This window comes from Trachypithecus francoisi, unplaced genomic scaffold (genome assembly GCF_009764315.1).
Source record: "Trachypithecus francoisi isolate TF-2019V2 unplaced genomic scaffold, Tfra_2.0 Lachesis_group11, whole genome shotgun sequence".
NCBI lineage: Eukaryota > Metazoa > Chordata > Mammalia > Primates > Cercopithecidae > Trachypithecus > Trachypithecus francoisi.
In genome coordinates, this window is record NW_022681456.1 from 110,238,909 (window position 1) to 110,255,231 (window position 16,323).

Genomic DNA, 16,323 nt, shown 5'->3' on the forward strand with positions numbered 1-16,323 from the left:
AGGAAGAACGTAGGTTACACTGGAGAATTTGTCATCTTACTTTAAAGAAAACTTGAAAACGACGTCAAGGGTTTAGGTGTTGCACTGCTTTGGCTTTTACTATTTCACCATTTCTCCCTAATCTGAAAACTGCTGTCAACACCTCACTGATTCACATATCTTGCTCTGACTGCTGCCAAGTCATTCTCTTTGTTTATTGACTCTCAATGGTTCTCCATTAGTCCCAGGGCTTATATTCAAATGAGGAGGCACTATCAAATGCTGATGCATCCCAATTTACATTACTAACTCTAATTATCTTAACTACCACCCTTGTTTCCACTTTATTTTGAATATTTAGATAAGATAGATAGACAGATAATTACCAAAAGAAATATTACTCTAATTACCTACGGAGAAACTTCTCCTGACTTCCTCGCCTTAATCCATCTCTATACCTGAGAATAGTTAAGTTTAATTTCACCATGTTACTTAAGGCACTATATTGCTATTGTCTATATATTTCTCAATATCACCCACTAGGTTCTTGAAAAATAGAGGTAATGTTTTATTACCAGGGCATAGTACAGTTCCTGGTACCATTTGTTGAATAAATTAAGAAATGAAATATTATAATTCTTTGAACTCTCCCAGTTTAGACCATATAATATTAAAATTAATATATAGTACGTGGCTCATAAAAAAATGGATGTTTGTGAACTTTGGTTGGTTTCTCCCTGCTAAAAAGCCCAAACCTAATTCTCTTCCACTTGTTATGTGCTCAAGATACATATGTTAACTTTAATAGTAGTTTTAGAAAAATAATTTATCTAAATTTAGTGCAAAAGAAGGCCAATTCCAGATGAGTTGGGTATGCTTTATTATTTTGGAATACTTATTCTTCCTTTTCATTGAGATTAACAACTCCAAATTGACAATGAATGTAAAATACTTACCAGTCACATTTTTGGTAATATTTTTTCCTTGATTGGTCAAATTAGCTGTTTGATTCTTTCCATCATTTGTTTCCAACACAGGCAAAGATAGGGAAGCTTTTCTTTCTTTTTGTGGTTTATTTGGAGTTTGGGGCAAGAAAAAGAATGGTATGGAAGAAATAATGGAGAATAGTCCAGACGCAAGGAAATTAAGCCACCAAGCTCCAACCCAACGAGAATCATTAGGAGTTATCCTGACAGTGCCTAGAATAAATAATTAAAGAAGCCAGTCAAAAATCATTTTGAAATACAATAGGTTCAGGGAAATAATGGTATGAAGAAAGTAAACTAAATTTCCTCAATTCCAAGACATGCTTTTTTTATTTTAATTTTTTGTCATCTCTGAGACTAGGATCAGTCTAACATTTGATGACATAATGCAACTGATACTGTCTAGGAATCACTCATGATATTGTTGTCATTGCCTGAGCTTGTGTGCACTTGATGGCTTTTCTGATTACATGACTGGACAATTTCTATCACTGGACATTTAAGCTTGCAGACCATTTAATAACTACCTGTGGAAGAACTATGACGTCTCATTGTTGTCTGAAAATGTCTATTGGCACAAGCTAATAAAATCAAGAAAGGGTCAGCAATGAAATGTAAGCAGTTTGCAAGAAATCCACTGAGCCAATACAGGGGCTTCCCACCATGCCTGAAATAAGTATTTTCAACTCTCTTGACAGCACAGAGGATAAGAAAATATGAGTTTAAAAGTAACCCTGAAGAGTTAAGACTCTAAATGTTAAGGATAGTTTAACCATTTTATTTCAATCATACTTTTCTTTAAATCATGAATAAGAGTACTATGTAAATGGTATATCTCAAGTGTAAATGCACTCTTTCAACAGGTATAAAATAAACAGTCTAAGTAATAAAAAAGCCTATCTGAGTTATCAGCAAGATAGCATAATAGGAAGGACTGGACCCTTTTTTCTTTCATGAACATACTGATTCAACAATAATATGCAGATCAATTCCATTAGTGAAAAATCCAGAAACTAGTTGACAGGCCATCGTACCCCAGGAATGTGCAATATTAGCTACATTGACACTTTTAAGAAGATTGGAGACACCTTTTTGCTGTTCCTCTCCTCATTATAATACCATGCATTCAAGAAGAACTAGAAATTTGAAAGCGTATGAGAACACTTGCAATAGCTCTTTTCCCTGGCTCAACATTGACTGAATATAAGAAAACCGCATCTCCAGCTTATCCCTGCGGAGAGACAGAGTGGGACTGCACATCCAAAATTGTAACTTTTCAGGTACTATCCTTGCGACTGTCTTCTATATCACCTATCTTGAAGTGTTGACAGGACCCAGCACATACCAGACCTTTGGAGGCTACAGAAAACAAAGACGGCAGCTTGAACTAGTATGTAAACATTCCCATAGCTCCTGGCCCATAGCTTAGGGCAGAGGGACCAAGTTAAAAAAATTTAAAAACAAAAACTTAACTCCAGCTTCTCTATGGGGAGGGAAATATTTCGACCACACACCTAACATTTCATCTTTTCTGTGTCCAACTCCAGCAGCTGGTCATTGTCTTGCCTATCTTGGGGCTAGGCATATGCTTGCTTCCAATGGGCTATAAAGAATGCAAAAATGATGGCTTAAATTAGCAAATGAGCACTTGCCACAGCTCCTCCCTGCTCCCAGTTCTATGCAGAGTGAGGAGGTAAAAAACAAAAGGAAACAAACAAACAAACAAGCAAATGAACAAAAAATAAAGAAAACACTTCAGTTTTCAAATTCTCCTTGGGAAGGCAAAAAATTGTATAGCATGTGAAATAATCAAAATTTTCTGGGAATTGACCAAGAAACTGGGAGTTAGACAGTGGCTTCTCTGTCCACTGTCTAAAAGTGCTCATGAGACCCTACATACTCTAGATTCTGGAAGTTCCTAAGAAAAAGATAGCAGTTTAAACAAGAATCAAAATTTGAGAGTCCGACAGAAGCTCTGCCTGGGTTGACGATGAAAGTTTTCTCCTATATAATACCAGTTCGTGAAGACTTGGAGGCTGATATGGCTTGGGTATTTGTCCTGTTCAAATCTCACGCTGAAATGTAATATCCAATGTTGGAGGTAGGGCCTGGTGGGAGGTGTTTGGGTCATGGGGGTTGATCCTTCATTGCTTGGTGCTGTCCTTGCAATAGTGAATGAGTTCTCAGAAGATCTGATTGCTTAAAAAGTGTGTGGCACCTCGCCTCCCTCTTGCTCTTTCTCTCAACATGTGATGTGTCTGCTCCTGCTTTAACTTCTGCCAAGAGTAAAAGCTCCTTGGGGTCTCCTCAGAAGCTGAGAGAATGCCAGTGCCATGCTTGTACAGCTTGCAGAATCATGAGCCAGTTAAACCTCTTTACTTGATAAATTACCCAGTCTCACGTATTCTTGCATAAGAATGCCAGAATGGCCTAACACAGAAAATTGTTACCAAGAAGTGGGACATTGCTATAAGGATACCTGAAAATGTGGAATTGACTTTGGAACTAGGTAATGAGCAGAGCTTACAAGAGTTTGGAGGACTCAGAAGAAGATAAGATGAGGGAAAGTTTGAAACTTCTTGGAAACTGGATAAATGATTATGACCAAAATGCAGATCGTGACATGGACAATGAAGTACACGCTGACAAGGTCTCAAATGGAAATGACAGTTATTGGGAGCTGTAGCAAAAGTCACTCTTGTTATGCCTTAGCAAAGTGCTTGGCTGCATTGTGTTCATACCCTAGGGGATCTGTGGAAGTCTGAACTAAAGAATGATGACTTAGAATATCTGATGGAAGAAATTTCTAAGCAGTAAAGCATTAAGGATATAAGTTGGTTGCTTCCAACCTGCAATGCTCAGATATGAGAGCAAAGACATGACCTAAAGTAGAAAGTTATATTTAAAGGGGAAGCAGAGCATAAAAGTTTGGAAAATTTGCAAGCTAACTATTTGTCAAAGAAAGAAAAAGAGTTTAAGTAAAAAACTGTCTCAAGTTGCAGAAAGACATTATAGAATGATTTTTAAGTGAATTCACAAGGAATATACAACCCAATATATTCACTCAATCTCAAAAACCCAAAAGCTATAAAGCAAACATGGACAGAACTGAAAAGAGAAATACAGAGAAATATAATACAATCAACTCTTGGTATCTGTGAGCAATGGTTCTAGGACTCCCTATGGATACCAAAATTCAAGGATGCTCAAGTCTCTTATATAAAATAGTGTATTACAGTGAGCCCTCCATAGTAGGCTGATGTCATAATATCTCACTTTCAATTATAAATAGAATAACCAGAGAGAATATCAATGAGGAAACAGAGGACTTCAGCAACATTATAGACCAATTGAACATAACAGACACATAGAGAATACTTCACTCAATAAAAACAGAATGTATACTCTTTTCAAACAGAAATGGAACATTTTCTAAGATAGACCACATGTTACATCACGCAACAGGTCTTGATAAATTTAAAATTAAAATCATACCAATTATCTTTTCTAACTACAGTGGAATAAAACCAGAAATTAGTATCAAAAAGAAAAGTAGAAAATTGTAAAAATATGGATATTAACAAACTTTTTAATAATTAAATTGTCAAAGAAATCAAAAGGGAAATTAGAAAATATTTAGATACAAAGAGAATAAAAAACAAAACATTCTAAAATATGAGATGCAGCAAGAACAGTAGTAAGAGGGAAGTGTTTAGTAATAAATATCTACATTTGTAGGGTAAATTTTATTTCCATATTCAAAAAACAGAGGTTATTTCTCTAATTTATGGTCACTAGCAGCATCTGGCATTGTTTGCTCTTAATACACACTGATAAATATTGCATAATTATGCTAGTAAAAAGTAAAGAATTATCTCAAATGAACAACCTATTTTACACCTCACAAAATTATAAAAAGAAAAACAAACTAAGGCCAAAGTTAGCAGCAGAAGAAAAAAGATTAGAGAAGAAATAAATAAAGAATAGGGAAAAAAATTATATCAACACAACTAAATGTTGATCTTTTTGAAAGATAAGCAAAATTGACAAACTTTAGACTAAGCGAAAGAGAGCTTAGTCTAAACAAAATAAGAGCTGAATGTGGAGACATTCAATTGATGCTAGAAAAATAAAACAATCATAAGAGACTGCTATGAGAAATTATACATCAAAAATTAGATAAGAAAGAAAAAATAAATTTCTGGAGACATAAAACACAGAAAATATAGAAAATATAAAGAGATTTACAACTAATAAAAATATTGAATTAATAATCAAATACCTCTCAACAAAAAAACTTAGGACCAGATGGCTTTACTGGTGTGTGTTACTAAATAGCTAAAGAAAATATTAATGGCAATCCATTCTACTTTCTTGCCAAAAATTGAAGAGAAGAGAACATCTTCAAACTAATTTTATGAGGCCAGCATTATTCTCATACCAAAGCCAGACAAAGACACCAAAAGAAAACTACAAACCAATATCTCTGATGAAGACAGAGGAAAAAATCCTAAAACAATACTAGTAAACCAAATTTAATAGCATATAAAAAGGACACTACACTATATTCAAGGGGGATTTATACCTGAAATGCTAAGTTTAAAAAATATCACCAAGTGTAATGTAACACATTAACAAAATAAAGGACAAAATCTACATGATCATATATGCAGATGTTAAATAGCATTTGATAAAATCTAACAATGTTTTATGATAAAAACTTTTAACAAGCTAGGAATAGATAAAAATTGCCTCAACAAAATGAAGTGCATATTTTAAAAGGCCACAGCTAGCATTAAATTCAAGAGTGAAAAACTGAAAGCTTTCAGGAACGAAGGAAAATGGCCATTCTCATCACTTCTATTCAACATGGTCCTGCCATTTTATGCCAGAGCAATTAAGCAAGAAAAATAAATAAAAGACATTCAAACTTGGAAGAAAGAAGTAAAATTGCCTCTACTTGCAGATGGCATGATTTTGTATACAGAAAACCCTAAAGATCACACACACACACACACACACACACAGACACACACACCTGTCAGAATTGAATAAACACATTCTGTAAAGTTGCAGGATACAAAATCATTATATTACTTATATTTCTATGCATTAACCAAGTACTATTTGAAAAGACACTAGGAAAGCAATTCCATTTACACTAAAATCATAAAGAATAAAACACAAAAATAAATTTAAGAAGGTGAAAGACTTGTGCACGAAATACTTCAAGACACTGAGGAAAGAAATTAAAGTCATAAATAATTGGGGAGACATTCTGCATTAATTAATTGAAGGACTTATTAATATTAAATGTCCATACTACCTAAATATATGTAAAGATTCAATACAATACCTATCAAAAGCCCAACCATATTTTTACAAAAATATAACAAACAATTCTAAAATACATATGGAACCAAGAAGGACATCAAATAGCCAAAAATGCATTGAGAAAGAATAAAGCTGCCTCACATTTCCTAATTACAAAATGTATTTTAAAGCTATAGGAATTAATACAATATGTTACCAGCATAAAAACAGAAATATAGATCAATGGAACAGAACAGACACAATAAATGGGGTAAAAAAGAAACATGCAGAATAAAATAAAATATTATAAATCATATATATATGAAAAGGGGTTAATTTATAAAGCATATGAGGAAATCCTACAACTCAATAGCAAAAATATAATAACTTGATTAAAAATTTTGCAGCAACTTGGATGGAACTGGAGGACATTATTCTAAGTGAAGAAACTCAGGAATGGAAAATCAAATACTGTATGTTCTCACTTATCATTGAGAGCTAAGCCATGAGGATACAAAGATATACAGATTGATGTGACAGATTTAGGAGGCTCAGAAGGGGAAAGATGGGAGGGGACTGAGGGGATAAAAAGCTACATATTGGATACAGTGTACATTACTCAGGTATGGGTGCACTAACATATCAAAATTCATCATTATAGAATTCACCCTTGTAATTAAAAACATCTACCCTAAAAGCTATTGAAATAAAAATTAATTAATTATTAGTGAGTAGAATGGTGGCTACCAGAAGCCAGGTGGTTGGGAGAAGAGTGGAGTTGAGGATGTCAGGTCTGTCCTGCAGACCCTGGCCTACCAATGGATGAAAGGAGTACTCAGACACAGGTATGCAGTGAAAGAGTGGCTAGGGGACTGTGGAAGAGTGAGCAGCAGTCCCAATAAGCTGGTGCTGCTCACTTTTATTTAGTATAGACATAATGCCCGAAAACCTGGAGCCAATACTGTTAATCTGTGGGCAATTAACGTTATTGTTCCCCCTTACAGGGAACAGTCACGTGAGTGACGGTCAAAGGTCAGTTTCTGGACAACATGGGTAAACAAGCCTATTTAGATAAATTCATCTATACTTCCTTGTACCTACTTCTCGCCCTCTGCCTCAGGGTAAGAGGACAGCTGTCATCAGCTTATTCTCCCATGAAGCTTTGCAGAGCTTTCTGACCTTTCAAAAGGCCTGCTCTTTCCCTATAGCTTCTTCCACCACTCTGACAGATCTCCCACATGAGGAGATATTGGTCAAAGCATATATAATTACAATTAGATAGGAAGAATACATTACAGAGGTTTATTGTGCAGCAGCATGACTATTCTTAACCACAATATGTTGTATTTTTGAAATATGCTGAGAGAGTAGATGTTAAGTGTTTCCACTACAAAAATAAGTATTCAAGATAATGCATTTGTTAATTAGCTAAATTTATTCCACGTATATATTTATTTCAAAACATTGGAGTGTACATGATAAAAATACAATTTTATATATGTCACTCGGTGGCTGATGCCTGTAATCCCAGCACTTTGGGAGGCCAAGACAAATTGGATCACCTGAGGTCAGGAGTCTGAGACCAGCCTGGCCAACATGGTGAAACCCCATCTTTACTGAAAATACAAAAATTAGCCAGGTGTGGTGGAGGCACCTGTAATCCCAGATACTCTGGAGGCTGAGGCTGGAGAATCACTGGAACCCAGGAGGCAGAGATTGCAGTGAGACAAGATCACACAACTGCACTCCAGCCTGGGTGACAGAGCGAGACTCTGACTGAAAAAAAAAAAAAAAGTAAATTTGAAAACACAATTAGGCTACATACCTGAATAGAAATTTCTCCAAAGAAGACATACAAATGAATAGCAGCTCAATACAAAGATTTTCAACATCACTTATCAGGGAAATGCAAATTAAAAGCACAAATCCACACTTCTCCTACACCTTACACCTGTAGAATGGCTACCATTTAAGAAAGAAAGGAAAAGTGTTTGCAAGAATGTGGAGATATTTGAACACTGTACACTGCTGGTAGAATACAAAAAGGTACAGCCAGTATAAAAGGTATTATAAACATTCCTCAAAAATTAAATACAGAGCTCTCATATGACCCAGCAATCCCACTTCTGGGTACATATATAAAAGAATTGAAATCATTATCTTGAAGAGACATTTGCATTTGCATGTTTATTTCAGCACTATTCATAATAGCTAGCTGTAAAAACAACCTCATGTCTGCTGATGGATAAATGGATAAAGAAAATATTGTATCGACATACAATGGAATATTATTCAGTTTTTAAAAAGAAGGGTATTCTGCAATATGTGATAACTCGGATGAACTTTGAGGACATTAGGCAAAATGAACAAGTTACAGAAGGACCTATACTGCATGATTACATTCATTTGAGAAACATAAAACAGTAACGCTCATAGAAGCAAAGAGTAGAATGGTGATTGTCAGTGATTAAGGGGAAGGGGAAGCAGGGAGTTGTCAATGGGTATAAAGTTTCAGTCATGGAGTTCTGCAGTCTCTACAGGAAGATGAGAGCAGGGAGTTGCTACACACTTTTGAGCAAATAAATCTCATGAGAATTCACTCGGTATCATGAGATCAACATCAAGGGGGATGGTGTTAAACTATTCATGAAAAGCCACCTTTATCACCCAATCACCTCCCACCAGGTCCCACCTCCATCACTGGGGATTACAATTCTACATCATGTTGGCAGGAACACAGATCTAAATCATATCAGCTATTGTGGATCAGAATCCTTACATAAACAGTTGATTAACAGATGTTTTGTATGTTATATGTATTGTACATAGTATTCTTACCATAAAGTAAGCTAGAGAAAAAAATATTATTAAGAAAATCACAGGGAAATAAAACATATTTACTATTCATTAAGTTGAGGTGGAACATGATAAGATCTTTCTCATCTCTTCACATTGAGTAGGCTGAGGAGGAGAAGGAATGGGAGGCACTGGTCTTGCTTTCACTAGGTTAGCAGAGGTGGAAAAGGTGGAAGAGGTGGAGGAGGTAGAAGGGAAAGCAAGAGGCAAGTACATTCAGTAACTATTTCAGAAATACATCATAATTTCTATTTGACTTTGTGGTTTTGTCATTTCTCTAAAAATTTTTCTAAATGGAACTAATCCTTCTTCCAACATACGCTTTAGTTTCAGTGCCCACAATAGAGAAGAGTCCCGGTTGTAAAAGAAGCCAAAAACAATCTTGAATTGCCAGAATCCTTCTGCTAGATAGCCTAATAACAATTTGTTTCTGGCACTGCTTCTTCTGTGTCTCCATCTCCATCATTTGACGCTAGTTCTCAGGCACTCATCTCCATCAAGTCATCTTCTGTTAATTTCTCTGATGAAGTACGAATTAGCTCTTGAATTTCTCCAATACTTATATCTTGAAATTTTTACTCCTCACCGTTCATTACATATCCATAATTTCTTTCATAATTTTCCTGATTGGCCATGTTGTTAATCCTATGAATTTATGCGCAACATCTGAACAAAATTTTCTCTGGTAGAAATGTATTGTTTTGCACTTAATGACTTTCACTTTTTTTTTTTTTTCCTATAACAACAATAGCATCTTAAGTGGTGCAATTCTTCGAGTCTTTTATGATGTTCTGCCTATCAGGATTTTCTTTGATAGCACTGATAATCCTTTCCGTAGAGTATCACCTGCAATGATCCTTTGCAGTTTCTTATGACACCATGATCTAGAGATTGAATTAGAGATATTGTGGTGGAAGAAATAGATCACTATAATGCCCTTGGTGTTGAACTTATGGGGTTCTAGGTGACCAGAGGCATTGACTAATATGAAAAGAACTGTGAAGGCAGTCCCTTACTGTCAAGCTACTTCCTGTCTTCCAGAACAAGGCATTGATGGAAGCAATATGGAAAAAGAGTTCTAATTGTTCAGGCCTTCTTTTTGTACGACTAGAAGACTAGCAGTTGATTTTTATTTTTTCCCTTCAAGGTTTGGGAGTTATCAACTTTGTAGATAAGAACAGTTTTGATAATAAGCCTGACCTCATTTGCACAGAATAGTAGACTTAGTCTATCCCTTCCTGCCTTAAATCCTGGTGCTCATTCTCTTCTTTATTAATAAATGTCCTTTGTGGCTTTTTTTCCCCCACTTTCATCTGCATTAAAACCCTGCGCATGCAGATATCCTTTCTCAATGATTTTCTTAGTGGAGTCTGAAAATCTCTTCACTTTCTCTCATTTGGCAGAAGCTGCTTCTTCTGTTATTTTGAAAATTTTTAAACTCAAATATTTTTCTAAAATTATCAAATCATCCTTTGCCTGCATTAGTTTCTCCGGCCTTAGATCCCTCACCTTCCTTTGCTTTAAATGGTCATGTAATAACTTCATTTTTTCTCAAGTCATATTAAAGTCTATGGTTATGCCTTTCTTATAAAAGTTTGCAGCCACATAACAATGTCATTTTCAATATGAGATACAATGGTATATTACTAAAAGTGCAAGATTTTGTGCCTGCTGGCATAGCCTCAGCAATGCCATCATGAATTTCTTTTTTTCTTTTTTCTTTTTTTGTTTTTTACAATGATCCTTATGCTGGATTCATTTGTATTGAAACAATGGGCAGCTGAAGACCTCAATCTGCATATATATTAAGCAATTCAACTTTTCTTGTAATGTTGTGACTTTCTCAGTTTCTTAGGAGCAGTTTCAGCATCACTAGTGACAATTCATATGGCTCCAATGGTGTTATTCCAACTTTACAGTATTGCACTAAACAGTATAAAAATACATAAACATCACAAGCAATCAGATTTTGCTGCAGTCCACAATTTACTGGAGAGAGGAACTGTTCATGTGGAGATAATTAGTGTCACATGGTGTTTTAAGCAGGTGCTTTCAACACAGCCTTATTATTACAATTACAGGAGGTGCTATGAAATTATTACAGCAGTAAAGTATGTGCTACAGTCAATTTTATAAAGTTATGCCTTAATAGTACATCTTCACATTTGTTTTCACTTCTCTTGAGTGCAGATGACATAATATGAGGTATATATGTATTTCTGTCCTTAAATTTAAAGTTTAACTTTTAAAAAAATGAACTTTTATGTTAGAATAAAATAAAATTAGAATTAGTAGAATTTGGTTGAGAATCCATCTGGTCCAGGGCTTTTTTTGGTCAGTAGGTTTTTTATTACTAATTCAATTTGATAACTTGTTATCGGTCTGTTCAGGTTTTCACTTTTTTTCTGATTTAATCTTTGGAGGTTGTTTCCAATAATGACTCTATTTCCTCTAGATTTTCTAATCTGTGTGCACAGAGGCATTCATAATGCATTTCTATGGGAGTTGTAATGTGATCTTTGTCATTTCTGACTGTGCTAAATTAGATCTCCTTTTTTTATTTGTTAATCTAGTTAACAGTCTATTAATCTTTTTATATTCTTTTGAATAACAAACTCTTGGTTTTATTTATCTTTTCTCTACATTTTGCATCACAATTTCATTCAGTTCTTCTCCGATTTTAGTTATTTATTTTCAGTTTGAGTTGGGGATATCCTTTTTTTTTTCTGGTTAGTGTAAGTGTAAGATTAAATTGTTAATTTGAAATCTCTCCGCCTTCTTGATGAAGGCCGTTAGCATGGTAAACTTCCTCTTAACACTACTTTAGATAGATTCCAAAGATTTTAGTGAGGTATGTCTCTCTTTCATTTAATTTCAAAAAATTCTTTTAATTTCATTCTTAAATCAAGAATTATTCAGGAAAAGTTGTTGAATTACCATGTTTGGTAACCACTGATTGGGTGGTTTTAAGAACTATTTTTGGTATTGATTTCTATTTTTATTGCACTTTTGTTTAAGAATGTGCTCAAAAAACTTTTAAGTTTTTGAATGTATTGAGACTTTCTTTATGACTGAGTATGTGATTGATCTTAGAATACAATCTATATGCAGATCAGAAGAAAGTATATTCTGTTAGTGTTGGGTGGAGTATTCTGTAAGATGTTTTTGTATCCAATTGGTTGAGAATCGAGTTTAAGTCCAAAATTTACATTTTAATTTTCTGCTTAGATACCTAACACTGTCGGTGAGTTGCTGAAATCTTCCACTATTATGGTACGGCTGTCTGTTTTTAGTTTCCTTAGGTCTCTAAGAAATTTTTTTGTCAATCTGGATCCTCCACTTTTGACTCCATATATATTTAGAATAGTTAAGTCTTCTCGTTAAATTGAACACTTTATCCTTACATAATACCCTTCTTTATCCTTCTTAACTGTTTTTGGTTTAATGTCTGTTTTATCTGATGTAAGAATAGTGATTACTGCCCTGTTTTGTTTCCTGTTTGCATGGATAGATTTCTTTCCGTCCCTTTACTTTGATCCTGTGGGTATTATACATGTAAAATGTGTCTTTTAAAAGATAGCAGAAGGCTAAGTTTTGTCTTCTTATGAAGTTTGTCACTCAGTGTCTTTTAATTGGGGCTGTTAGCCTGTTTACATTCAGGGTTATTATTTATATGTGAGATTTTGATCACGGCATCATGTTGTTAGCTGGTTGTTTCATACACTTGGTTGTGTAGTCGCTTTATGTGTCTGGGCTATGTATTTAAGTGTATTTTTGTCGTGGCAGGTATTAATCTTTTGTTTCCGTGTTTAGCACTCTTCTAGAGACCTGTTATAAGGCTGGCCTAGTGATAAGAAATTTCCTCAATGTTTGCTTGTCTGAGAAAGATTTTAGTTCTCTTTCACTTATAAAATTAATTTGGTGGGATATGAAATCGTTGGTTGAAATTTCTTTTCTTTAAGGGTGCTGAAAATAGGCCCCCAATCTCTTCTGGCTTGTATGGTTTTTGCTCAAAGGCATTCTGCAAGACTGATGGGGTTCGCCTTGACAGTGACTTGATCCACCTCTCTAGTTGCCCCTCAAAAAATCTTAAAATATTTGTTTCTTTCATATGGACCTTGGTGAATCTAATGAGTAGATGCCTTGGGGATTGCCATCTTCATAGCATCTCAAAGGGGTTCTCTGTAATTTATGAATTTGCATGTCAATCTCTCTAGTAAGATTGAGAATATTTTCATAGACTATATCTGCAATAGATATAGTTCATAGACTATATCTGCAAATATGTTTTACAAGTTACTTACTCTCTCTTTTTCTTTCTCAGGAATTCCAATGAATCATAGGTTTGGTTTCTTTACTGAAAGAAACCAAATTCCTAGAAGTTTTCTTCATTTTTAAGGGTTCTTTGTCTTTATTTTTGTCTGATGGAGTTGATTATAAAAACTGGTTTTCAAGCTCTGAGATTCTTTTCTCTCTTTGGTATGTTCTTCTGCTGCTAAAGGTCTGAATGTATTATAAAATTCATGTAGTTTTTTTTTTTTTTAATTCCAGAAGTAGTATTTGTTTAATGGCTATTTTGTCTTTCAGCTTTTGGATCATTCTACTGGAATTATTGAATTTCTTAAATTGTGTTTCAACACTTTCCTGAAGCTCAATGGCTTTCTTCCTATCCAGATTCCGAATTGTCTGTCTGTCATTTTAGTCATTTCAATGTGGTTAAGAACCATCGCTGGAGAGCTCAAATGCACCCATTTTAAGTTTAAGGTACATTCTTACCTTTTGAATTGCCAGATTTCTTGTTGATTCCTTTTAATTTTGAATGGCTGGTGTTCGTTTAACTGTGGTACAAGTTCAGTATGGTCAGTTGGGTTAAGTTCTGGGATAAGACTCTGTACAATATTTTTATTTGTAGCTAGATTCTTGCTCTCAGTTTCATACACAATGTATACTGGCAAACTATGTTTGAAGCCAGGCACAGTGACCCAAGCCTGTAATTACGGCACTTTGTGAGGCTAAGGTGGGAGGATCACTTGAGGCCAGAAGTTTGAGATCAGCCTGGGCAACATGGAAAACCCTGTCTCTACAGAAAATAACAATAGCTAAGTGTACTGGTGTGTGCCTGTAGTCCCAGCTACTTAGAAGGCTATGGGAGAATGACTTGAGCCAAGGAGCTTGAGGCTACAGTGAGCTATGACTACTTCTCTGCACTCCAGCCTGGGTAAGAGAGTAAGATACAGTCTCAAATTATATATATATATATATATATATGTATACACACACACATACACACACATGTGTGTGTGTATATATATATATATAAACACACATATATACGTGTGTATATGTATTTATATAGATGTTTATCTATGTTATCTATGTTTATCTATATAAATATAGATGTTTTAAATTGAGCTGTAATCCAGTAAATGGTGCTTAAGAGTAATGGCTGCCAGATAAACTGTTACTCAGGGGCATAGCTCTTTTGTTTTTCAGTGTGTTTACAACAGTGCTTGTGGCAGCAGGGAAGACAGATGATCCCCATAACAGGCCTACTCCTGGGCCTTGGGGGATGCCCTCTCTGGTCACTGGTCACTGGTACCACACTTGTGTTTCCTTTGTTAGGAAACTGTTCTGAGCCATGGAGCTCCCTCAGGCAGAGGCAGGAGCTACCAGACAGGACACAGCCTTCCTGGACTGGGCCTATGAAAAGAGGCATGTCTCATTCTGCACTGGCCCATGACCCCATGCATCTCACCCCTCTCAGTGTTCTGAGATTGGGGGCTCCTCCTCTGCTTGAGTGCTTGGCACCAATCTCAGCTCACACTCCCAACCTATGCACTGCAGCCCTGAGGTTTTGGGACTAGCCTGTGGCTCCATTGTCTGGTCCTTCTCGTTCAGGCAGTAGCTACACTGGGGGATCTGAAGTGCTCCAAGGACACTGAGGAAGTACCCAGGTGGGAGTACTGGAAAAAACCCTCAGGCTGAGCAGTGGAGGCTGTGCTGTACACATGTTCTTGCAGGTGTGGCCAGGCAGGAGTACTGGGAGGAACTGGCAGGCAGAAGGGCCTACAGTACAGATGTGTCCCAGCTCACAGGAAAGTTGGCCCCACTCTCTCTTGGCTCAGCAGTCAGGTGAGTTGAGAGCTACTTGGTGGAAGAAAGGGAGCACTGAATGTTGGACACCTACAGCTGCGTTCTGCTGCAGCTACCCAATATGCAAACCTCCCTGGGTTCAATGCTGCCAGTAGTTCTATTTCTGTCCACTCTCTGGGCAGGTGCCTCTGCCTGTTCCACTGTCTCTGGGGACTGTGGGTTCTCTTGTAGGTAGGATCCCAGATGTCATCAGCAAGAATAGGTTGTTCCACTGCCACTTTACTCACCCCTTAGCTGGAAACTATCTCTGGTGTTCAACAACCTTGCACTGGGTTTCCAGTTTTCTCTCTCTTCAGCCTCAGTGTCTGTGTCACCTCTCTATTGACTTTCAGTGTTTTCTCTCAAAAGATATGCTGGAAGTATGTTAGTTTATTCAATAATTTGGGCTTCCTCAGTGGAAGTGGTACTTCCTGAGTGTGTCCAGTTGGCCATGTTGTCCCCTCTAATAAGTTTAACTTCTTATAATAGATTTGTGTATATTTTATGGTAGTAAATGATAAAACAGTTTAGAATCTAAACATATTTTATGCATTCATGACATGCCTTTTTCTTTGGGTTTTCTATATTTCTACACTATGTAATTCATCTATAAATTTTCTCAAATTTTCACAAATCTCCTCAAAGTTTTTCAATATATTTCTTGAAAAAATCTGTACATAAGTGGACAAGCATAATTTAAACCTATTTTTCATGGGTACACTGTATGTTTCAAAATCTGTTAAGAAGGTAGATTTCATTTTAATTGTTCTTACCACAATAAAAGAAAAATAATAAGAAATAAAAAAGCGTATGCATACAGAAACACACACACCATAGAAGTTTGTGGCACAATTAAGTGGTGCCATTACTCTGATCTATAAGAAAACTCGTTAATATGAGATAACATTGACTTGATTACAAACTATCTAGAAATAATTTATTTTCAAGTATGCACAGATTTAAACTTGATCTATATGATCATATTGTGTCATAATCAACAACTCAGACTTCAGGAAATGATTGGTTAAATCAGTGACTCCATCTACATGCAAAGTAT

The 16,323-nt window shown here is 35.7% G+C and overlaps 1 protein-coding gene across 1 annotated transcript in view; it reads right to left on the reverse strand.

The window, feature by feature from the left end:
- Positions 1-16,323, reverse strand: part of LOC117090412 (solute carrier organic anion transporter family member 1B1) — a 114,505-nt gene that overhangs the window by 44,729 nt on the left and 53,453 nt on the right. Inside the window, exon 8 of the mRNA XM_033222709.1 lies at positions 936-1,178. Within this exon, the coding sequence (XP_033078600.1) occupies positions 936-1,178 (243 nt within the window). The remainder of the gene's footprint in view (positions 1-935; positions 1,179-16,323) is intronic.